Here is a 26519-nt window from a genome sequence, read left to right on the forward strand (position 1 = left end):
CCCCCAATTATCCCCAACCTCCCTCCCCATCCCCCTTTCCCCACTCCACTTTGTATCCCTAGGTATGTTCTCTCCCTCTGCAAGTCCAATGCACCACTGTGGTCTTTCTTTCCTTCCTTCTTTCTCTCTTAGCTCCCACATATGAGTGAGCATATATGGTATTTATCCCTCTGTGCTTTGCTTATTTCATTCAACATGAATTTCTCCAAGCTCATCCATGTTGTTGCAAATGGGAGAATTTCATTCTTTTTTATGGCAGGGTAGTATTTCATGGTGTATATATACCACATTTTCCTTATCCAATAGGTTTTTTTTCCCAAATTATTTTTTTTCCTTTTTGTCTTTTTTACTGACTGGTAACGAGATCGCGCCCGCACCACGCTCAGCCAGTGAGCGGGAACTGGTCTCCACATGGGATCCGAACCCNAGGGGGGAGAATACTTTAACAACTACAACTCCTTGAAGTTGATACAACAAGCAAACAGAAAGGACACTGTTGGGTGGGAGTGGGGAGAGAGAGGAGGGAGGGGGGTTTCGGTAATGGGCTACAATAATCAACCTCATTGTATATCGACAAAATAAAATTTTTAAAAAATAAAATAAATAAAATAAAATAAAAAATAAGTATACAGCACTCAGCTCTTGTTTTCTGAACTAAGTAACAACACTGGGCTCTCTGTTCTCTGGACTAAATACACAGCACTCAGCTCTGTGTTCCCTGGACTAAGTAATAGCAGTCAGCTCTGTGTTTCCTGGACCAAGTAATAGCAGTCAGCTCTGTGTTTCCTGGACCAAGTAATAGCAGTCAGCTCTGTGTTCCCTGGACTAAGTACACAGCACTTAGCTCCATGTTCTCTGGACTAGGAGCACTCAGTTCTATATTCTCTGGATGAGGTAAGAGCACTTAACTCCATGTTCTCTGGACTAAGTAACAGCACTCAGGTCTGTGTTCTCTTCATTCAATCTGTTTCAGGTACTGGTCTTGTCTTCCCAGAAGATCAAGGCTACGTAAGGACACAGACCATTTCTTACAACTATATGCATTTGCAGGCGCTGCGTACATATTTTACAAACACATTTGTTTAGACTGTTTGCAACACAGCCTTTCAGAATATAGAAGAGTAGCCCTTAGACTTTTACTTGGGGTTAATTTTTATTGCTGTATCAGTTTTAAAATGTTGGGAGCAATGAATAAGATAAGTTGGGGATATATAAGAGAAACAATGTTAGACACTAGCACAAAAATAGCAAAAAGTGACAACTGCCTTCCCGAGAAACCAGAACAAAAAAAACCACACAACACAAAGCAGACACAAAACTCGGAATGCACAGCCTTTTGGGGTAATGAAGTGGGGGCAGCAGTACAGTACACACAACACACAACACACACACACACACACACACACACACACAGAGTCTTTTTAAAGTTTAGGTGCTTGAGAGATTACTGGAAAAATCACTTATCTGGAACAGCTTGCTCCCCAAAGACGGCTCAGATGGACACAGAAAAGTTGGGCAGTGCTGAGAGCGCAGGAGTGGAAGCAGATGCAGGCGCCAAACAGGTACAGCCTCACCTGCGTGAGGGCAGGTCAGGCAGGTGCTGGCCGGCAGGACCAAGCACACATGCCACTGTCACCATCATCTTCTAAAACTAAGCTCGACCTTTGGGCAGCTGCCCCCTCCCCACTCTGCTTGTTCTACACATTACCTGATGGCTTCTGCCAACACATGGCATCTGATTGAGAGACATCTCATATCTGTCTCAGAGAATCTGAACTGAAGCATCTCGTAGTTAGGAAGCTTCCAGTCTGTGTCACTAACGTGACTGTTGTTTCAGGTCATCTCAATGAAAAGTGATGGAATCCAACAGCTTGCAACAAAGCTGTAGAGCAATTAAAATGCACTGATTTCCTTGAAGTCCTTATTATTATCAGTTCCTGAGCAGCCCTTCTTAAATGAGGAATTTTAAAAGAGTAAAAATGGAGAAATATTAAATCTCTTACTTTTAAAGATCATATTCTGAATTGACAACAGCTTTAAAACATATCAACAAGGGACCGGCTCAGTAGATTCTCATACATTCAAGCTTCAGGATAATGTGAGAAGGAAGGGGATTGGGAAGCCCTGCAGGTGCCACCAGCAAAGTACTCAGACACTTGCAAAATGAAGTCCTTTGCACGAGAAGAGCAACTGTGCCTAAGTGTGTACAACATGCTGTGCAGAGCATAGGGTCTACTAATGTCTCCTTGGCAGTTTCTGTTGTCAGAAGACAAAACACTCACTAATGAATACAAAAGAAATGCCCTTGAACACAACCACTGCAGTTAGATCCCATTTCTGCCAACCACAGCCCATAATATTTCTCTTTGAATCTGTGCAGCCTATTTAGGCTAACTAGTAAAGCTGAGAAAAACCAAACATGAAGCAAAATATTAGGTGTTTACATTTTTAGACCATTAGTCCTTAGTGATCCTAAGCCTTGGTTTTATGATAACCTTAGACATTAAACAATTATTGCTAGAACTACATCTATAAACTTCCTCAAAATAAAATTACTTTTAAAATCCATCTAGTTAAAGAGGACAGAACAGCCATGCTTTCAGGCATGTGGGTGAGGAGATGTAAAATGGAGAGAAAGTTTTAGACTCAAAGGCACTAATGTAATCTACAGCTCACTCTGTTCGTCAGACAGTCATTTCCACCCCAGGAGGTACTTCCAGAGCCATCCTTCTGTCCCTACAAGACACTACTCAGTAGACAGACACTGTTTTCTCCTCCTTCCTCCACACAGATGAAGGCTTAAAAGCTATCACCAAAAGTAAAACAGATTTACCAGGCAAGTGAAGTCTTCCAACATCTCTCCCCACAAGGCAGCTTGCCAGTGGAACTCTACCCATCCTCCCCATGGACCCACACAGAAGCTGATTCCCACAGGCCAACTCTGGTCAAGCACAAAATTCAGCTATGATTAAAATCAACCTCCATCCAGTTAAAAATGTCATTTTCCAAATATTTTCTCTCTTTAAAAGTATAAAGAAACTATTAATGTCGTGACACAAAACTCAAATCTATTTTCATCTTGGTAAGTATAAGATCTAGAATTTAGTATTTAGTAGTATCTCCCCCAGGTATTTGGCAATAAAAGTATATGAAAGTGTCACAACTTCATAGCAATCATTACAATTTTAAACTAGTTTTTAAATATTTTAGATGTGTGCTTTGTTTTCTTTAGGAGAAAGCACCAAAGCTCCCATTTTGGGGATAAAGTTACAGTCTTGTGGGAAACATTAAAGTGAAAAGGAAGGAAACTAAAAACTTTGCATTCTCAAAATATTTTATCCACATTAAGCTAATTTCAAATTTTTTCAGTGCCAAGTTTATTCACACTTTATTCAGGGACAAAAAGTGGAGTCTTAGGCCACCCACAGAGAAGCTTAATGGCCAGTGACTTGTCACATCATTGTCTCCTATTATAGCGACTGAAACAAAACAAATGGGGGCGAGAGGGGAGAAAACTCCACCCAGCATGGGGGGTGCTGGGCCTCCTGTTGGAGGATAATCTAAATGGGCATCTACCACTCCTTACAAAGGACAGTTAGTGGACTTTACCTGAAAATAAACGCTATGACAATAAGCTTCTTGCAAACAAGCACATGCATCCACAGCCTCACAGGACAGGGAGAGCGATGCTGGAGCGGACTGTGTGCTGAGCCCAGTCCCCATTAGGTGTGTGGAGTGCGCAGTGGCGAGAAAAGGGCGAGGCTTGGCAACAGTCAGCTAGGTGCACTGAATTACACCGGCAGGCAAAAAGCACATGGACACATGAGGATTTAGCTTATTTCAGGTAAAAAGAACTGAATGTGGGTTCCAGCTCTTAATGATTAGGACAGAAATACATGAGAAACTGTCAACAGCTGAAATTTCTGTGACTTTTTGTGGGGAAAATAGAATAATTTAGTCAGGCTCCCTGGACATTTCTTATAAACAAGTTGTGTGTGGGTGGAGTTAGTATGCATGTGCACCAATGTATCTTTTTAGTTTTGTAGCTATTGTGTGTTCTGCACTTTGTGAAGCAGGCTGGTGGCAGAGAGCTCACATCTAACAATAGAGCATGTTTACTCTGCTGGCAGCTGCTCAGTTTCAGTTTTTCTTTGGACTTTGCCTGTAGCAGTAGAGTTTCTGAGTTTCTCTTGGTATGCCTAGCTCATAGTGGTGTGTGCTGAATAAAGACTATTCCTTCTTCAACCAAGGCTCCAAGGACATTTTTGCTGGTTACCTAGCTCATAGACCTGCATGTGAAGGGTTTGTGAATGAGCTCAAGGCGTCTATGAGCTTCAGACCCTAGCCCTAGCTCTACAATGGCGTAGTCAGCAGGATTACACCATAACTGGTGTAGTCGGTGCAGGATTCTGAGCAGGTACAGGAGCCAAGAAGCCCTTGGAGAAGGAGGAAATGTGGCTACTTTTGAACATGCTGTGCCCTGTGGCCACTTTCCTGTTGACTGGGATCGGGTTGCTGCTCACTGCACTGCAAGTCAGCATAGATGAGGCACTACAGCAGAAAACCCCTTGGGAGGGGGAGGGAATGTGGCTGTCCTTGAGAGTGTGGTGCCCAGTGGCCACTTTTCTGCTGAACGGAGCCTGGCTGTTGCTCACTCTGCTGCAAACTTATCAGGATTTGAAGTGGAAAGCAGAGTTGTTGGCAGATGACGTGCAGCTACTGGCAGATTCGAAGTGGAAGGCAGAGTTGTTGGAAGAATAGATATATGTCCTGGAGGATGACATGCAGCAACTGGCCACTCCAGCTTCTCACACCAGGGAAGATGACAAACCCAGTGGGTAAGTTGGGGAGACCATGCGTCCCCAGGCAGGACATGTCATGCACCAGAAAGTGAAACACAAGCAGCCTATGGGACCAGGCGGACAACCAGTGGACAATCCACAGGCGACCCAATTTACCACCTATGTCCCATATACCCAGGTTGAGTTAGTTGACTTGGGGAGACAGTTTTGGCAGAAAGAGGGGGAGTCGCTGGCTGCTTGGCTGTTGCAGTTATGGGACCTAGGGGTGGATAGTGTGATGTGCTCTGGTGAGGAGATGGAAAAATTGGCCTACATCACCATGCACCCATCCCTGAGGCAGCAGCTGCAAAATAGCCGCAAGTACACACAAGGGCCAGGTAATTACTCCTTAATGGAATGGGTGAATACAGCTGCCCGAACCATGTGGGCAAATGCTGAAGAACTGCCCAAGATTGTTAGCAAATGGCAAACGTATGCTGAGTTAGTTCAAATAATTCGAGAGCTGGGGATGTGGCAGTCCACGTTTAATGTGAACACTTGTGGCCCGGACAATAAAAATTTTATTGGCAGCATGAGAGACACAGTACTGCAGAATGCCCCGTCAACATTCTTTGGGTCACTGATGGCCATACTGGCCCCATACATTGGTCGTCCTATACATGAGGTAACAACCATGATAGCCAGCTTGCGTGAAGTAGAGGAGAGGAGATAACCAAACCCCAAAGAAATATTCAGGATTTTATCCCAAAGGGACCAAGCAAGACTAGCCGTAGGCAGATGTGGCTTGACTTGCTTGCAGCAGAGGTTGATAAAAAGAAAACTGACCGGCAGCCAAATGCAGTTCTGTTTGCCTTGTGGCAGCAATTGCACCCTGAACAACATTTCTTCACTAAACGTCCAGAAACAGGTAGCAAGGTACATTCAGTGGATTTAAAGGACTTTTTGGTTGCTCCCAAGGTGGCAGACGAACTGTTCAGAGTTGAATAGGGAGCAGGCCAAGGTACTCATCTTTTGAGAGCTGGCAAGGACCAGAGGCCTCATGATGAACTGGCAATATACTGGTCGAGGATAGATGTGCAGCGTGTTTTGGCACTGATGGATACAGGTGCAGAATGTAGCCTGATACATGGCAATCCAGATAAGTTTCCAGGGGCCACAGTTCATATAGATGGCTATGAAGAACATACTGTTGAGGTCAAAGCCGTGTCATTGCCCTTGGGCATAGGAAGATCAACCCCTCGTGTATTCACTGTATATATATCCCCTGTAGCTGAATACATCTTGGGTATGGATGTACTTTATAGTTTGTACCTGCAAACAACATTTGGAGAGTTTTGGCTGCAGATACGGACAGTAAAGCCTATGTTACAAGGATATGCTAAACATGACCCACAGGTGTTACCCAAGCCAAGACGTGCAGTTAATGTAAAGCAGTATCGCCTACCAGGAGGACATGCAGAGATAAGTGCCACTATATCGGAATTAGAGAAAGTTGGCATTATTCGTCCAGCTCAGAGCCCATTTAATGCTCCAGTATGGCCAGTGAAAAAGCCTGATGGTACCTGGAGAATGACTGCAGATTACTGAGAACTGAACAAAGTAATGCCTCCTTTGCATGCAGCTGTGCCTTCAGTTCACGACTTGATGGATCAGCTGACAACTCAGCTGGGAACTTATCATTATGTATTGGACCTTGCAAATGCTTTTTTCTCCGTTCCTGGCTGATAGCTGAGATCAGTTCACCTTCACGTGGGAAGGGAGACAGTGGACCTTTCAAGTATTGCCCCAACATTATCTGCATAGACCAACCATCTGTCATGGTTTGGTGGCTGGGGACCTAGCCAAGTGGACTAGGCCCAGCATGGTTACAATGTTTCACTACACTGATCATGTGTTAGTAACTTCTGATTCATTGCAGATTTAACCTAGGCAGCTCCAACGCTGCTAAGTCATTTGGAACAATGTGGGTGGGCAGTGAACACAGACAAAGTGCAAGGACCTGGGCTGTCAGTCAAATTCCTGGGAGTGGTCTGGTCAGGTAAGACAAGAGTCATCCCAGAAGTCATTATAGATAAGATACAGGCATACCCTCAATCCACAACCGTTGCTCAGCTACAGACATATTTGGGATTTCTGGGGTATTGGAGAGCTGTTGTACCCCATATGGCCCAAATGGGACTACCACTGTATGCAATAACAAAGAAAGGAGCCCCCTGGGATTGGACTGAGGAAGTAGAACAAGCTTACCAGGCTACAAAAAGGGCAATACAGCAAGTACAGGCTTTACAAGTAGCTGATCCCACTAGGCCTTTTGAGTTAGACGTACATATAACCCACGAGGGGTTAGGATGGGGTTTATGGCAGAGACAAGAACGATTCCACACACCTGTGGGATTCTGGTCTCAGCTCTGGAAAGGTGCTGAAGTGTGTTACACCCTAATAGAAAAGCAGTTAGCAGCTGTGTATTCTGCCTTGATAGCCACTGAAGCGATCACAGGAACTGCCAAAGTCCTAGTAAGGATGACATACGCCATAACAGGTTGTCTGCGCATATGGGCCACCAAACCTAAAACGGGTATAGCTCAGATTCCCACTCTGTCTAAATAGGGAGCATATATAGAACAAAGGAGCACTGTGTCAATGAGTCCTCTGTCCAAAGAGCTATAAACTGTGCTAGGCCCAGTAGAGGTTGTGGAGGAAACTTTGACACAACTGTTACCCCTGGAGGTGGAGGCTACACCTTTCCATGAGGGACAGGGACTTATAACACAGTAATCTTGGTATACAGATGGCTCTAGCAGGGGACCTTCAGCATCGTGGACAGCTGTTGCTATCCAGCCCTCAACAGATACCATGTAGTATGAAAACAGCACAGAGCAAAGCAGTCAATGGGCTGAACTGAGAGCAGTATGGATGGTGATAAAAAAATGAGCCTGGGCCATTAACCATCTGTATTGACAGCTGGGCTCTGTTCAAAAGTTTAACCCTTTGGATCTCTACTTGGAAATATTAATGGTGGATGGTAGGCCACCGACCCCTGTGAGGACAAGCCATGTGGCAAGAGTTAAGGGAACAGGGACATTAGAAAGAAGTAACTCTTTCCCTTGTCACAGGACACTTCCCCTTAGCCAGTCCAGGAAATGATGAAGCCAATGCCTTTGCTAAGGTAAGATGGCTAGAGCTCCAGCTACTAATGTAGCCCAGTGGTTACATTAATGAATGCAGCATGCTGGCAGTAAAACCATGTGGATGGCAGCTCAAAGACGGGCCCTGTCTATAAAATGGGAAGATGTAGTGAATGCCTGTCATGCTTGTCCAGTGTGTGCTCAAGACAGTCCACACCCCCAGCGGATGACCCATACAGATGAGCAAATAACTCAAGGAAGGGTGCCCCTGACTCAATGGCAGGTGGATTTAGTCAGACCACTGCCAAGGTCGGAGAATTTCAGATATATCTTCACAGCTGTTGATACGGCTACTGGTCTTCAGTTCATATGGCCTTGTAAGACCCCAGACCAGGTAAACACTGTGAAGGCATCGAATAGCCTTACTGCTATGTATGGCCAGCCTGTAGTCATAGAGAGTGATAATGGAACCCACTTTACGGGACACGGGGTTCAGAGGTGGACCTCCCAGTTGTCCATTCAGTGGAAGTTACATGTGCCATATCCTCTCCAGGCAGTGGGAATGATTGAACGGTACAATGGTCTTTTAAAAAAGGGACTAAGGCTATCTGCCCAACCCCCATCCCTGAAGGGGTGGACAGAGTGGTTATGGCTGATAGTAAGGATTCTAAATGAGAGACCCTGCAAGGGCGGGCCCTTTTCAGTGGAAGCTCAGTTGTATAGGGCTGCTGCACCTATACAACTGCAAGTCACTACTAAAGATGAGCTTTTGAGGCCAGGATATGGTAAGAATGGAAATATTCTCTTACCAGCCCCAACCTGTTTGCAACAGGGACAGACAGTACAATGGGAATGGCCTAGAAGAATAAAAGCACCCATTTACACTGGGTTGGCTTAATAGGGCCTTGGGGAAAAGGATTAGAGGAAGGCTTGCAAGTTTCATCTTGGGTGACAAGTGCCTGGCCTCCTCGAGTAAAGGTAACATGGCCTAGAACAGATAAGTGCTCTATTCTAAACGGCACATTTGTATTATCATTATGGCCAATTATGAGTTCCCCTATACTGTTACATGTAGAACCTATAGATCCCACAGTGTTAGCAGATAAAGTATGGTATCATAAACCAGGTAAGATACCTATTCCTGCAACCATTCTTTCTCAGGATGGCAAACTGGCATGTATCTTACCAGAGGGGCGAAAACTTTCCCTGTTGGTACCAATAACCCTTCTGTCTTTTTGCCCATAGTGTTCTGGCTGTGGGCACTTCACCAGAGTCGACTGAGTACATACATACATTGGTGTGATCATCTACTGAATATGCACTGAACTTCACATCAGTATGACTACAGGATTCCCATGGAAAATCACACCAATGATAACTACTAACCGGACGTGTGCAGCTAAAGGACAGAACTACAGGACAAGCATTAAGGCATATCGAACAGACAATAGGTTGTATAAATAAACAGGTCATTTATCCTCACTAAAGGAACATCGCGGCAGATTTTTATCATGTAGATTGTATGGTGGATTGTGGGGAAAATAGGATAATTTAGTCAGGCTCCCTGGACATTTCTTATAAACAAGTTGTATGTGGGTGGAGTTAGTATGCATGTGCACCAATGTATCTTTTTAGTTTTGTAGCTATTTTGTGTTTTGCAGTTTGTGAAGCAGGCTGGCAGCAGAAAGCTCACATCTAACAATAGAGCATGTTTACTCTGCTGGCAGCTGCTCAGTTTCAGTTTTTCTTTGGACTTTGCCTGTAGCAGTAGAGTTTCTGAGTTTCTCTTGGTATGCCTAGTTCATAGTGGTGTGTGCTGAATAAAGACCATTCCTTCTTCAACCAAGTCTCCAAGAACATTTTTGCTGGTTACCTAGCTATAGACCTGTGTGTGAAGTGTTTGTGAATGAGCTCGAGGGGCCTGTGAGCTTCAGACCCTAGCCCTAGGTCTACAATTGGTGTAGTTGGCAGGATTATGCCACACATTCCAAATCTTTCTAACTGAACATTTCTATTCCCAAGAACAACACATGCTACAATTTCGCATCCCTGGTATTAGGAAAACAATGTTATATAGAGTATTTGAAATTACTTTTCGTATAAACCAGTACACATTGGGCTGCTAAGAACTAGTCAAATAATAACAGCCACACAGTTATATGAGCAAATACTATTATGGTAAAATTCCTGTTATAATGAAGAAATTGTCATAATACAGAGTGAAAATAAATGTAACACATCAAAAAAGAAAAAGGCTTATTAGTCCTTTCTAAAAATGTACAACAAAAGCCTTAAACACAGCTTACATCAAGGCTTTCTCTCTACCCAGCAAAGATAATGACAGTGCAAATTTCAAGGGGACCCACTTGGATAGAATTTATCTTACAGTAAAGTATTATATCTCAAACTCTAATTTTTCAAAAAGGCATAGATCCTTATAAAAGTTCAGGGATAACAGTAAGAGAAAAAAGGAAGAAGGGGAGAATCTCTCTCCCACCTCCTACAGAAACTAGATTACAAAAACTGGGCCAACAGTCTTGAAGCCTATATAGCTACATCTTGCCTTAAAAAAATCCAATATACAGAAATTCAAATTAGCTGACAGTTAAGTGAATCATTCATGTTATAAGACATTAGATTCAAATATACCTTAGTAAAGAATTTATGCTGAGTTCCTGTAATTAAAAACACTCCCTAAGATAAAATTTCAAAGTGTGTTCCATATCATGTTAATATGTATTACGTATGAAAAGGTTTTTGTAGTCCCGTATGTTTAAGAAATACTACCTCTGTTTAAGAAATGATTCACTAAGAAACAGTTTACAAACAACTTTTCAGGGTTGCACCAACAAAAACAGTAAACTTCTAACTGCATGTCTGAGTTCTGCTTTAATGTTCAGGAACAAAACTGGGTACAAAGTGCATGTCCTGGAAAACCAAAGGTCACTCATGAGACCAGAAGACTGTGCTGTGGACCTGAGGATGCACAGTGGACAGGGGCTCACAGTGTCACGAGAATGCTGTGGACCACTGCAGAAGAGCCACCAGAGGGGAGGATCCATCAGAGCGGTGTGACAGGGGAGGGCAGGAGACCAGGGTTCACTCTGATAAGCCACACTCAGGACACCCTGAGGAGTGACAGGACAGCATTGCTCATAACCAGGAATAAGCCCTCATGTTTGCTTATAAGAAAAGCAGGCCTGGGTGTGGACACACATCTGTACATTTGCAAAGATAATGCACTCTGTAGGTTTAATTTTCATACGGGCTCAACCCTAGAGAACCCATGATAGAGACAAAAAGCAATAGTTATTAACTATGAAGATTCCACAACTGAAACCTTGAAAAATGCCTCATGTCCTGCTTTTCTAAATTAGAGGTATTTCTAGAGGCTTGCTGCTGATCTAATATTAGTATGAAATACTTCATGTTCAACAAAGGTGCCCACAGCTCCATCTGCTGACCACATCCTGAACCTGCACAAGTGGCCTGAAGGGAGGGAGGGAGGCCCTTAAGCAAACCCAGCCAGCCTTGTGGTTCCTCGCAAGTCCCAACCATTCAGAAAGGTTTAAAAAGTTAAAACTTCCCCTTCTCTGACACTTACAGCAAGGAAATTAGTACCAAAAAAAGAACTATCCAAAACTTATTTTTGGATGGACACATCAACAAAATATGCTACTTCACATTAATTCAAGCAAGAAAGAGAAAATGTAAGTAATCTGAATAGAGCAGTTCTTGTGCATACATACTGTTCTCACTAAAATGTCCCCTTATCCCCATGGCTGAAGTGAACATGGGCATCAACCTGAATCTGAGAAGACCTGGGTGGCAGTGCTACCTAGTGTGAATTACACACTCCACACTTACACTGAGCCTGTATCTGATTCCATTAAAATAACACAACCCTTACACACTCCACACTTACACTGAGCCTGTATCTGATTCCATTAAAATAACACAACCCTAAGAAACTGTATTCATAGGTCCATATTAAATAATAAGAACTCTTTCATAACCAGTTACACACTCCTCTTAAGTGTATCTTTTTAGAAAGCATTATTTCATGTACCCACCAGCTGCACAAATGCACCACGAATTAAACATTTAAACATAACACCAGCACTCCCTACATCTCACAGCCAAGAGACAATGAGAAATTTATTGTTGAAACACCCTAAAAACTAGAACACTGGTGCCCCAAAAGGAAACAACACTGTACGTGCTCAACTGTTGAGAACTGAGGGGTTTCTGTTGTGGCTACTGTCAACCCAGCTAGTGGAATAAATGCCTACCTATGTCAGAACGACATCATAAGACATGTGTGAAGCTCCCATAACAGACCAGTCACACACGAGGACCTCACCATGCGTCGCGACTGCTGCCGGCCCCCAGATTCAAGTCTCAAGCTTCTTAACAAACTTGGTCCTCTCTTCCATTTAAGCATTTTACTAACATTTGACACTGAATCTAAAACTTAGTATCTAATGTTAAACACAAAAAACAGATTTTCATATTTTGGAATAGCCAAATAAACAAGTATTTCACTCATTTAAAAACCAGTCTCTGAGAGCCACTATGGGCAGGTGCTCTCTGGACTTGAGGCATCAGGCAGGCCAAGCACTACCACCCAGGTCTGTGCCATGCAGATGCGACTGGACAGGAGTCTCGTGGACTAGACAGGGGATAGAATGGAGGATAGTGATAAAAGAGAACAATCAAGAAATATTCCAAAGTCTGTGGTGTGAGTAACTGGGCAGATAGTCTCGTCATCTGTTGAGAAGGGTCAGACTGGGAGAAGAACACGTTTGTGGAAAGAAATAAGGCGTTCTGTTAGGAGATGCTTATGCTTGAGCTCTGACGGAAACCCAAGCAGAGAGGGACACGCTAGAGCGAAAGGCCACGTCTGCACGCGTGTGCACGTGTGTGTGTGCACTTTCTCCCAAAATGTGCCCTGCAAACGCTTGTAGTAACAAAAACTAGACAAAGACGACCCAGGAAGATAAGGAGAGTGGCTGAGAACAGCTCCAGTGGGGTCCTCTCGTGGGCCTGGAGTGCTTTTGATCCCCCCGCCTATCCCCACCCAACTTCTTCAGAGAACATCAGAGTCTTCTCTTAACCTCCTAGCTCTTCTGAAATCTCCAAAATGTCATAAATGTTTAGGAAAATAAGCGCTACTTTGAAAGATAGTAGAGTTGGTAATACTGAAAATTAAGATTAGAATTCAGTTTTAATGTCAACCAACTTCTTCAGAGAACATCAGAGTCTTCTCTTAACCTCCTAGCTCTTCTGAAATCTCCAAAATGTCATAAATGTTTAGGAAAATAAGCGCTATTTTGAAAGATAGTAGAGTTGGTAATACTGAAAATTAAGATTAGAATTCAGTTTTAATGTCAACCACAAAACTTGCTCCATGAATAGTTACAAACAAATTTCTGATCAACCGTGACTCACTCTGTGTGTCCCTGGAAAACATTCACGGAGTGGATAGAAGGGTCCCTGAAGTCCCAGAGACGGAAAGTCGTGTCGCGGGAGGAGGTCACCACGAGCCGCTGGGTAGGGTGTGTGCAACAGTGCGTTAGCTCCTGGTCGTGCCCTGAAGCCAAAGACGACAGAAATGCAAGGTCACCCGCAGCAGAGCCACAGCAAGAGGGCTTCCTAAAAACACAGGAAACCCAATGGAGAGATGAACCTAAAGGAATCACTGAATAACAGGTGGAGTCACAGTGGGACACGTTTTTCCTAACAAGCTGGAAGTGCTTTCAGTCATCCTTTTAAAGGGAGCAGGGAACTATATGTGTAACCTACAGGCTGAGTGCACAAACAACTCAAATCTTAATTCTTCACCTCCAGAATAACTTCTTATAACATAATACTGTGGGCCCTCAGTAAAACACAATCTTAACACTCAATTAGGAAACGCAATTTTCCTGACACATTTGTAAAACTGTGGTAGGCAGAATCCTCAAACAGCCCCGAGACCCCAGTCCCAGGGTACGTGCCCTATGTGATGTCCTTTCCTTGCATTTGGGCAGAACCTGTAAACAAGATGAGATCTCTGGTAATTATGATACATTTTAAGACAAAAAGAACTTTGCAGATGTAATTAGGGTCCCTAAATCAGTTGACTTTGAGTTAATTAAAAGGAAGATTGTCCCAATTGGCCTGACCAGGTGGGCCTTTTAAAAGGGTCCAGGCCCTGCCAGAAGTCAGAGAACTCAGAGCAGCAGAGGCACATGTTCCCTTTGGCCTGGGGGAAAGCAAACTGTACATGGTGAAAGGCGTCTTGAGGGGCCTCCAGGGACCCAGGAACAGCTGCTAATTGCTAGGAGCAGTCCCCAGCTCACAGCTAGCAGGAAAGTGGAGGCCTCAGTCACATACCCAAGGAAATGGACTCTTCCAACAATCAGTAAGCTCAGGGGAGGACCACAAACCCCAGTGAGTTCCCATTACCAGGACCAAGAAACCCCAACTCTGGAAATCACTAGGTAGTAAATTCCTGTTGTTTTAAGCCACTAAGTTTGTGGAGATCTGTTACAGAGCAAGAGAAAGCTAATATACCACGACCATATTTTAACCATCTAGATACTACATGCTACAATTAAATTCCCTAAAGATGAATTTAACTACCAATACAGTTATATTATAATTATTATATAATTAGAAAGGATCACCAAAAATTACAACCAAAGAGCCAAGAGAACTAAAAATAATTCTGGCCAAGAAGTAATCTGCCAGAGGACCTACACACACAAGCACAAACCGAAAGGCGGGAGGCACCTGTCAGAGAATGCACAAGTTCAGACGTCTCCACGTCATACAGGTTGGCTGTCCTGTCCCAGGAGGCCGTGACAGTCTGCTTGCCCCCAACCAACCAGTCAGCAGCTATGACCACTCCCTGGTGGCTCCTGAGTGCTGTCAGTGGGACCCGGATGGTGGGGCAGTCGCTGGACGTGTCTCCATCAGCATCAGGCTCGTCCTTGTCAGAGCATTCTACTTCATCCTCTCCAGACATCTGCTGCTAAAGTCAGGGTTAGAAAAGAGAGAAATTTCCTGGGGACACAATCAAACTGTTCCCATTTACCTTTCCAGGACTTATTCATCATTATAACCAGTACGAGCACAGTGTACATAACTGGTGCTTATCAACTTAATGACTATCTACTTGGCTAAAACCCAGGCTAAATATAAGAAAAAAAATTAAGGCCTCTATTATGTCAAATGAGCTACAATTAATTTCCCTTAATAAATGAAATAGCAAATAACATAATTTTCAACACTTTATGTTTTTACCACTTAATAGTACAGATGTAATAGAAAGCTAAACAAACAAAATTGAAAGTCAGTAATTTATCACAATAAAAAAAAAGCATTTCAATCCTCAGCAGCCTGTTTAATATATACTTAGAATTCTACAGCTATAATAAGTGTCCATTTTATTTTTCTACAATATCAACGAAGTCTTTTGTCAAAAGCCAAGGATAAAATAAAAAGATAATAGCTCAGACTTCAGCTCTGTACAAAAATGTTTATTCATTCAACAAATATTTATCAGGTGCTTACAGTGTGCCAGGCCCCAGACCAGGATACCAGTTACACTGCACAGAAGGCAGATGACACCTGTCTGACATGAGATATCACAGAGAAGTCAGAGAGGAGATGGCAGAGGGCCAGAAGGAGACCCACAGGCAAGGGGAGGGCAGGTGTCGGGAGGAGGAGAGAGCCAACAAGACGTGAGAGGAAGGAAGAAAAGGGGAGAGAAGAGTTGTGTGATGGAGGGAAAGCCACAGTGACAAATGGCACGGAGAAGCAGCCCAGGAAGCATCCTGAGAGTGTCTGCTGGGTGGGGTACATGGAAAGGATGCTGATGACCAGGGCTCAGCACAGCGGCAGGGACATGAAGCTGGCCCAAAAGGAGAGGAGTGTGTCTCAGGAGGGGAAGGAGTGCAGGTGATACTCCGAGGAGGTGGCTCTGGCCAGGCCGTGGGACTAAGGCTGGTATGGTCTGCAGGGCAAGTGCTGTTGGGAAGGACAGGAACATTCTGTGATATAGGACAGAGGGAATCCATGCAGGAGGAGAGGGGACAGGACCCAATGGCAGGCAAGGATCGCGCCCACGAATGCAGCACAGCGGTACCTGCACGGATGTGCTGGGGGAGGGAGGAGATGTTAGCCCACTCAGGTGCTTCCATCTCCTCCAGTTGTGGGGAGGGTGGGAGGAAGGATCTGAAGAGGCCAGGGCATGACAGGGTTGTCACACAGCATCCTGCAGCCCAGGGTCCACTGGACGTGGGAGGCTACACACTCAACGCAAGAGCGGCCAAGCAGGGTGCTCACTGCTCAAAAGCAGGAAGGGAAAGAGCAAAAGTGGATTTAATCACAGCTGGGATTTCTCCATGGAGAGAGGATTTACAACCTAGTGAGAAAGTTCAACACAATGATTATGCAAAAAATGACCTATTTCAGATTATGCTGAATGTACACAGAAAAAATGCAGGAGGCTTTGGGAGCACACCAGATGGCCGGCTGGTCAGGAAGTGACATCTGAGCGACCCTGAAGGGTGAGGAGCTTGGGCAGGGGTAAGAGGAGATGGCCTAGGAACAGGCGAGCCATGACTAGGAAGGAGAACATTCAGCTGGCTCAGGGCAGCTGCAGAGGGTGAAAGCAGGAGAGCACTGTGCACCTGACCCTGCAGGATCACTCCTGCCGGAGCACGAAGGAGCTGGACATAGCAGCCAACCTGTGGCAGGGAGACTGGTCAGGACACGCCTGCAGCAAGCTGGCTGGAGATGAAACCTTGTTCATCTGCGAATGTACATGGCTGACAAACCCTTTCCCTTCTGCCTGAGGATAGGGCTTTGTCCCCTTGCTGCTCAAGGCAAAATGACCCAACTGTAAACAGCATCTACACAGGGGACTCCACATCTATTATCAGTTCCTGACAGGATGCTCCAGCACTGGGCTTGGTGCCCGGCTGGCTCTGGTGCCCAGCCCTGGCACTGCCTGTGGAGTCCTGGCTCCTGGGCCGGGAGGCTGCTCAGCTTCCACAGTCTACTTGTCTGCACCTGTGCTATCCCTGGGTGGGGAAGGAGAGCAGCTCTGTGCAGCTCTGTGCACACGTGCATGACGGCTGCAAAGACACTGGCAGACAAGGGGTGAGGGAATGTGACCTCCAGCGCCAGTCCCATCTGTCCCACCTCCTCCTGCGTGATCCAATCTCAGGGGCAGCCAAGGGGCTGCTTGGAGGAGACCTCTGGGTGGGTGTTGCAGAAATGGTATAGAGAAAGGTGGATTCAAGAATTATTTAGGAACCAGAATCAGTAAGGTTTCATGGACTAAACGGAAATGGGGTAGGGAGAGGATAAAAGAGAGGGATGTGTCAAAGAGAATTCCAAATGTTCTGACCTAGAGCAATGAACACAACAGGCTAATTCACTAAATGGTTTTGGCCAAAAGTATTTAAAACTAGGCATAAAATAAAGCTACTTCCTCAGACAGAAAATGTCTAAAAGGTTTGGGAGTAAGATCATGTGCTTGGTCTGAGTCATGCTCAGTGGGAGGCATTTGAAAGGTCAAATGGAAGAACCATGTATGTGAGCTTGTATGTGTGTGTGCATGTGTATATGCATGCATGTGTGTGGGACAGACACAAAAGGAACCTGGAAGGGAGGCCTGGCATTCCTGGTTATCAAGACCCACGTTTTAAAAGGTGAAACAAAGTCACTACTTTATAGAAGTAATTTTCCAACCACACAAGGAATTTAAAAGTATCTTAAAGTGTAAATGTAATAGGTACCATGTTAAAGAACAGTTGTAAACTCTTTTAACCTTAATTTTACAAAGGGTAGGAAATAGAAAGGGTAGGAATTATTTACATGTATTCTAGCATCTTAAAGATAATTAATATACTTAACTTTAATCATTTTACTGCCAGCAACATTTTAATAAATGTCCAAGAATTGCCAATTTTATACTGACAAAGCTTCTAAGTACCAGCAGTCCACATATCAACAAATCACTGAATCATAGTGTTCCAATATTGCAAGAGCTATGAGAAGCCACTTAACTCCCTTTCAATTTTCACTTTCAAATGGGAGAAATTAATTAACTAATTAAGGACTCAGTATCACATAAGCGGTATGTGATACAATTATTTAGTTAATAATCTAAATCTGTTTGGACTACATCAACCAAATTTTTTTTTTTAACCAACACTGTGAATGTCAAGTAAAACTCACGGATACAAATTTAAAAAAGAAAACATCTGTCCAAATGCTGATTCAAGATGAACCCAGATCTTAGGTTCAACCAAACTTTTTTTTAACCAACACTGTGAATGTCAAGTAGAACTCACGGATGCATATTTAAAAAAGAAAACATCTGTCCAAATGCTGATTCAAGATGAACCCAGATCTTAACAGGTTCATTTTCAAGTCTAGGATTAGAACTGCTAAGCAGACCTGAGTCAAGACTGGCCAGCAAAAGCTTAACAAGTTGCTTCCACCCTAAGACGTACCACGGGCACTTAGCAACAGGTAAAGAAAAGTGCGTACCATGCTGCTTTATATCAGGGACTTGGGCATCCGCGGGTCTTGCTATCTGGAACCTATCCGCCACGGACACCCGGGGATGGCTGCACTATCTGCTCTTCATCAGGGACGGTCACGCAGAGCCTGTCCTTGACAGCGCCTCTGAAGCAGCTTGAGGTATGGCAAGTGACGCAGGCTAGTCTTCAACTCAGACCAAGCTCCCCAACCCTGACATGAGCCCCAAATCCTGAGGAAGCAGCTAACAAGCAGGAAAAGTTCCCGCATCCAATGCAGACAAAGCATGAAAAAGAAAATAAAGTGAGTTTAGTATTCTAACTAAACAACGAAGTGTTTTAATGTAAGTTCTGTACATAAATCTCCCCTCTGAAAAACTGGTGCTTTTTTTCGTATTTTATTTGGAAAAAAATCCATACAACGTTAACTCACTTCTCAAATTTCCTGGACATTAATCCCCATCTCATCTCTTTGTCCCATCCCTTGTCAGTGCTCATCTTGCTTGTTTCTTAAATGAATGTGCATGTGAAGTTCACCACATAAGGAAGAGTTTGGTAATTACATAGGGGGAAAAAAACTATGCTAAAACAAAATACGTAACATGATCAGTATGCACTGTTAAGATGTCTCAACTAATGAAAGCTCATTCTTATTTATCAGTGGAATTTATTAATTGCTTAACCCATCTCCAAATAGAACAATGTTTAGAATGTTTATAAGGTCAGAACAGTAAAGGAATATTCAAGATGGAAATATCAAAACCAGAAGATCACTGTCGTCCTCATGACAATCACACATGCTTGCTCTGTCTGCCTGGAACCACTGCCACCTGCTCAGGCAGCACCAGGCAGTGAACCATCCGTTAAGACCATATCACTAACAGATAATAGAAACACACCTTCACTCAATAAATAATTAAAAACTCTGCATGATCATAGATACAAGGTGTTGCACTGAAGTGGTTCAAATGTATCCAATAGCACAAAGTAAACAATAATTTAAGGATTTCTGGTATAAATACATCATTCTTCTTAATAAGCAACATCTTTTGTTACTTATGTTAAAATTTTACCCACATAAAAATGTCATATAAGCCATTAACTGATGCAGTAATAAAAATCCATGAAAGACAAACAAGGTGTCTAATGTTAAATATATAAGACATTAAGAAACACAATCTAAGCACAAAATGTTAAAGAATGAGTGGTTAGTGCTAAGTATGTGTGGGGAGGAAGGCTGAAGCAAAGGCACACGCACGTGACTGAGGGTGCTTCTTGGATACTGTCTTACAAAATACCACGGACCGAGTGCCTCAAACATCAGAAACTTATTTCCTCACAGTTCTAGAGACGAGAATTCCACAATGTCAGGTTATGGCCGGGGCTCTCTTCCTGGCCTGAGGGCAGCTGCCATCTTGCCGTGTGCTCACGTGATTTTTTGCATGTCCAGGGACAGAGCAAGAATGAGCTCTCTGGTGTCTCTTCCTACAAGGACACTCATCCCATTGGATCAGAGATCCACCCTTATGACCCCATCTAAACTTCACTACTTCCTTAGACGTCTCATCAACAAATACAGCCACACTGCAGATTAGGGTGTCAATTAGGGAAAAAAAATGAGTCCATAACACTATGCCCCAACCCTCCCCACAATTTATGTTCTTCATACATGCAAAACATTCATCCCACCCCAACAGCCCTGCAAGTCTTAATTCGTTCAGCACCAACACTCAAGTCCAAAGTCTCATCTAAACATCACCTAAACCACATATGGGTGAGACTCAAGGTGAGACTCATCCAGAGGCAAATTTCTCTGCAGCTATGAACTACCAAAACCAGACAAGTTGTGTGCTTCCAAAATATGATGGTGGGACAGACACAGGACACATATCCCCATTCCAAAGGGAGGAACAGGGAAGAAAGAAGGGGTGACGGGTCTCGGGGCCAGCCCGGTGGCGCACTGCTGCAGTGCGCCGCTTGGGAAGTGCGGTGGCGCTCCCGCCGAGGGTTTGGATCCCGCATATGGACCGGCCGCTCACTGGCTGAGCGAGGAGCGGGGGCAACACCAAGGGTTGCGATCCCGTTGCCGGTCCCGGTCCGGGCGCGACACTGAGGGTTGCGATCCGTTGCCGGTCACGAAAAAAGACAAAAAGACAAAAAAAAGGGGGGGGGGGGTGACGGGTCTCAAGCAAGTCCAGAACCTAGTAAGGCAGATACCACAAGGAGTCTTCAGGCTGGAGGCGATCCTGCTGGGCTCCATGCTCTGCCCTCGGGCCCATGGAGGGAGCAGCAACACCCTATGGCTTGCTGAGCAGCCCTGCCCCCCCCAGTGCTGGGCCATGGCATCCCAGCCCCCCAAAACCAAAGAGGCCCCACCCTTTAAAACCAAGGAAGAACCAACCCTACCCCACTAGGCCTGTGATGGGAGGAGCAGCCCTGCCAATCTCTGAATCCCCTTCCAGGTCCTTCTTCACTTGTCTTGAAGGATAATGCCTGTTCAGCCAGACAGCACTACTTTCTGGTGCTGTAGAATCCCAGAAGTTCAACAGTCTACCTTCATTTCATCCCATTTTCCCTGTTTCCTCTAGCTCCACTGGCAATGTCTCTGCTGGTATCCCTTCTCCATTCCTGGCTTCTGCAGAGGTGGCTGATTAAATTTGTGGTTCACACCTAATGGAGTTTGGATGTGTTGTCCCCTCCAAAACTCATGTGGAAATTTGATCCCCAATGCAGCAGTGTTAGAAACTAATTGAGTCATGGGGGCGGATCCCTCATAAATGGATTAATGCTCTCCCTGGGGAATGAGTGAGTTCTCGTTCTATTAGTTCCCACAAGAGCTTGTTGTTTAAAAGACCCTGGCACCTCCTCTCTCTCTCTCTTCCTCTCTTGCCATGTGATCTGCTTATACCTGCCAGCTGCCTGACACTTTTCTGCCATGAGTAGAAGCAGCCTAAGGCCCATGCCAGATGCAGCTGTCCCAGAATCATAAGAAATAAACCTCTCTTCTTTATAAATTACCCAGTCTCAGGTATTTCTGTTACAGCAACACAAAACAGACTAAAACCAAAAATTGGTACCAGGAGTGGGGTGTTGCTAAACAGATACCTGAAAATGTGGATGAAGCTTTGGAACTGGGTAATGGGCAAAGGTTGGAAGAGTTTGGAGGACTTAGAAGAAGAGGAAAAGATGAGGGAAAGTTTGGAATGTCTTAGAGACTTATGTGGTGGTGAGCAGAATGCTGATAGAAATGTGGACAGTAAAGGCCATGTGGATAATGGGGTCTCAGATAGGAATAAGGAACTTATTGGGAATTGGACAAAAGATCACCCTTGCTGCACTGTAGCAAGGAATTTGGCTCCATTTGTTCATGCCCTTGGACTTTGTGGAAGGTGGGACTTAAGAGCTGTGAACCAGAGCATTTGGCCGAAGAAATTTCTAAGCAGCAAAGTATTCAGGAAGCTGCCTGTCTACTTATAACAGCCTACGCTGAGTTATGGCAGCAAAGACATGATGTAAAGACAGAATTTAAAAGGGAATCAGAGCATAAAGATTTGGAAAATTTGCAGCCTGACCATGAGGTAAAGAAGGGGAGAGCAGGAGAACAATGCAAGGGTGAAGCAGATAAACTGGTTGCTAAAGACATTATCTTGGCAGTGAGGCAGCCAGATGCTAATAGTGGAGAAAATGAGAGGAAAGCCCTGAAGGCATTTCAGAAGTCTGGAAGGGTGACCCACCCATCACAGACCCTCAGGCCTAGAAAGACTGAGTTATCCTGGAGGACAGACCTGGGGCACAGCTGCCCTTGGGATCCTGCTCCCTGCATCCCAGCTGCTCTGGCTGGAGCGGCCCCAAGTGTGGTTCATGCAGCAGCCCTGGAGAGTAGAGGCTCAAAACCTCAGTGGCATCCACATTGTGTTAAGTCGGCAGACCGGCAGGATATGAGAGCAGTCGAGGCAAGGCAGCCTCCACCCAGATTCCGGAGGATGTATGGAAAAGCCTGGGGGCCCAGGCAGAGACCTGCCACAGGGGCGGAGCCACCAGAGATCATCTACTAGAGCAATGCTGAGTAGGAAAGTGGGGTCAGAGCCCCCACAGAGAGCTCCCACCAGGGAAATGTCTAGTACTGCCAATGCAGCAGGGCTGCTGCCAGGACCCCAGAACTTCAGGGCCACTGGTAACGTGCAATGCAGGCCTGAGAAAGCCACAGGCACCAGCATGGCCCACTGTGCTGTGCCTGGCAGAGCTGTGGGAACAAGGCTGCCTGATGCTTTGGGAGCCCAGATGCCCAATTGTCTCCAGGATGCAGGAGTTGGAGTCAAAGAAGATTAGTTTGGAGCTTTAAGATTTAATGTCTGTCCTGCTGGGTTTCGGACTTGTTTGGGGCCTGTTTCTCCTTTCTTCTGGCCTATTCCTCCCTTTTGGAATGGAAATGTATACCCAATGTCTGTTCCACCATTGTATCTTGGCAGTAGATAAATTTGGTTTTGTCTTTCAGGTTCATAGCTGGAAGGACTTTTGCTTTTGGTCTCAGATGAGTGTCCATATTTCTACCAATAATCCCTTCATGGAATTCTAGGCTTTTTCTAACATATACATCAAAATTCTTCTAACCTCTAACCATTACCTAGTTCCAAACCACATCCACATTTTTAGGTATTTTACCCCACTTCTGGTACCAAAATCTGTCTCGGTCAGTTACGGCTGCCATAACAAAACACCATAGACTGGGTAACTTATAAACAACAGAAACTTATGTTCCCACAGTTCTGGAGGCTGGAAGTCTAAGAACAAGATTCCTGTCAATTTGGTTTCTGGTGAGGGCTCTCTTCTGGCTCACAGATGGCCACCCTCTCATTCTGTCCTCACATGACAGAGGGAGAAGGAGAGAGAGCACACGAGGTCTCTGGTGTCTCTTTTTACAAGGACACTAACCCATCAGATCAAGTCCCCATCCTTAAAACCTCATTTAACCTTAACTCCTTCCTTAGAGGCTCCATCTCCAAATACAGCCACACTGGAGATGAGGGCTTCAACACAGGATTTTGTGGGGGACAGAAACATTTAGTCCATAAGAGATAGTGTAAATTTTTGCTAAAATCAGCAAACATTCAGAATCCTGCAAGGACAGTCAAGGTGAGTTTTCAGGGCAGATAAATGTGCTTACACTGGTGTCGGCAACAGGCTGAGGAGTTGGCAGCTGCACCGCATATCGCCAAATATGAGCAGTCTGATCTCCAGAAGCTGAAGAGAGAAATCAGTGGAAAATTACCCGAGGAACACACTGTGCATAAAATGTGCTCTTTGCTATGTGCGCCACCGGGCCGGCCCAAGATGGTGTAAATTTTTGCTAAAATCAGCAAACATTCAGAATCCTGCAAGGACAGTCAAGGTGAGTTTTCAGGGCAGATAAATGTGCTTACACTGGTGTCGGCAACAGGCTGAGGAGTTGGCAGCTGCACCGCATATCGCCAAATATGAGCAGTCTGATCTCCAGAAGCTGAAGAGAGAAATCAGTGGAAAATTACCCGAGGAACACACTGTGCATAAAATGTGCTCTTTGCTATGCTCTAGCTAAGCAACATCAATCAGACTTCTCTAACATAGTGACAATTTAGTGAAATGAATGTACTTTATTTAAATAGGTACTTGTGAGACTGCATAATGCTACTGAGAATAAAATAAGTGTGCAAAATTAAAATGATAATTTACAAAAATTTTCCCCTTTTTTTGGCAGCTGACCAGTACAGGGATCCAAACCCTTGGTCTTGGTGTTATACATCCCCTTTCATTTTAGGGTAGAAATCTGTGGCAGTTCAGAGAAAATTTACAAGAGTAGATTTTATTCTCCATCTGTCTAAGTAAACCTATTACACTGTAATTGTGACTATAACAGATTCTGACACGTTTCATGAAAGTGAGTGACTCTCACTTCCATCCCTTCAACATTGATGGGACCTTATAATTTGCCAGGCTCCTGTTAGTACCACTTACTTGTGCTGCATCCCTGTTCCTCTCTTTCCACCAGCCAAATTTGCAAGGAAATGCTCTGACTCAGGAATGGAAAGACAGGACAGCACTGCAGGGCACAGAGCAGGCCTCAGATATATCAGAACGGTCATGTCTCACGCCTCACAAAGGCAGCCTGGCATCCACCTTGTCTTCACTGCTACAGAACTTCCCTAAAGAAGTTACTATGTGTTGATGGTGGTGCGCTTTTCAGAGTGCAAATGAATTTATTGCCCTGACTCGCCAACTTCTCTTCAAATCAATATCATCTAAATCCCAGTCTAACTCTCCTATTCCCATTACTTTATCTGTCTCGGAGTTTCTACCAGTTCCTTCTTAAAACATCTCTTGGTTTCAACCCTCCTTTCTAGCCCTTGGGTTTAAATCTGGACACATCCAACTGCCACTGGTCTCCTTTCCTCCCTTCCCCCTTCCAATCATACAATAAATTGCCAATTTAATGAAGTTTAAGCTCCTTGCTTACCTTATACCTCCAGTATTTATTAAGGTATAAATTGCTTACTTGGTCTAAGTCTGCTAAAGTGATTGTCAAACCAACCATCCCACCATAATCCTCTCACATGTGAGAGCTCTCTTACCACACTGAGTGACTTGCCACTTCCCCGGAGAAGGCACTGTGTTTGGGCTCTTTACTTAAACAAGCCCTCCTTCACGAAGCGCCCTATCACTTCAACTTGTGTGTTCTACCAGGGGCATCAAAATCAGTTCCACGGACATAGCCCAGGCAGCCACCACTGTTGTAAGTAAAGTTCACTACAGCATGGCCACATCCACTCATTTGTGTACTAATCATCTTCCACAGAAAGCTAATCATCTTCCACAGTCTCTGCTGCTTTCTCACTACAACAGCCGAACTGAGTAGTGGTGACAGAGACCCCCGTGTGGCCCTCAAAGGTTAAAATACCTACTACCTGGTCCTTCACAGAAAAAGTTTGCTGACCCCTGGTCTATCAAAAGACCTTACATCCTGACAATCCTTGAAGATTATCACCAGTGTCTCTAAAATATCACAGGGCTCTACAGGTGTCAGACAATTTTATAGAAAAAATCCTCAGTACAATAAGGCTATCCTCCAAAAGCAACAAATAGGTTTGTTTTTAAACCACTGTATAAAACTATGACAAATCTAAGCTATCTCAGGTTAGGTAAATTATCTAGAAAGGAATAAAAACACTGACTCTGGCACGCTGCTGTGTCTCTGTAGTATTTTTTTTTTTTCATTTCTTTATTTCATTTGCATACAGCATTAGGAGACACAGCAGTAATCACTGGGCTTCAAAGAGCAGAATAAAATGCTTTACAAAAGGACTTCAGGAAGAGCATGAAATGATTTTAGTCACATAAAAAATTCAAGTTAATTTGGTTGGTAATCCACTACTAATTTTATTTTATTGTTGGCAGTTGGCCAGTACCGGGATCGGCCCTCTTGGCCTTACTGTTACACTACTGATTATAAAAAGTACTACTCGATGTATTTTTCTTTATTCATTCATTTCTCATTTAATTCATAAAATGTCTACTAAAGATTGTCTAACTTTCATAAAAGCCATGGATACTTCTGATGCCACTGATAAGAAAGGGATGTTTATAGATGTTTTAAGATTATCAAATTTGTTCAATAAAGAAAAATATCAACATACCAGTGAGAGCCAACTGCTCTGAGGGATGAAATTTTATAGAATTTACTGCAAAATAAAAATATTATAAAAACAGATTTAAAGTAACAAAAACATGTTATCCATATTTATTACCTACAGCATGTATTACAAAATTAACATTAAAAGTTAAGAGAACTATGACAATTCAATATCAGATCTCATTCAATTAAACTATGAATAACTGTGTAAGTTAGAACAGAAGCACAATTAAAAAATAATAAAAATTTGAACTACCAAAATGGTTAAATTACAGAACACAAGAAAAAGAATATTAATAATCTATTTCTCTTTGTAGACAGAGAAGTCATTCAAAGCTAAAAATCAGTCAGGATGAAAAAAGAAAACATAATTACGACAGCTGGCGAG

General features: G+C 44.0%; 1 protein-coding gene across 1 annotated transcript in view; it reads right to left on the reverse strand.

The window, feature by feature from the left end:
* Positions 1-26519, reverse strand: part of WDR37 (WD repeat domain 37) — a 95158-nt gene that overhangs the window by 28732 nt on the left and 39907 nt on the right. The window contains exons 8-11 of the mRNA XM_008588965.1: positions 26136-26180; positions 23889-23965; positions 14705-14945; positions 13379-13520 (exon numbers count right to left, since the gene is read on the reverse strand). Of these exons, the coding sequence (XP_008587187.1) occupies positions 13379-13520; positions 14705-14945; positions 23889-23965; positions 26136-26180 (505 nt within the window). The remainder of the gene's footprint in view (positions 1-13378; positions 13521-14704; positions 14946-23888; positions 23966-26135; positions 26181-26519) is intronic.

Source organism: Galeopterus variegatus, unplaced genomic scaffold (assembly GCF_000696425.1).
Source record: "Galeopterus variegatus unplaced genomic scaffold, G_variegatus-3.0.2 Scaffold5132, whole genome shotgun sequence".
Lineage (NCBI taxonomy): Eukaryota > Metazoa > Chordata > Mammalia > Dermoptera > Cynocephalidae > Galeopterus > Galeopterus variegatus.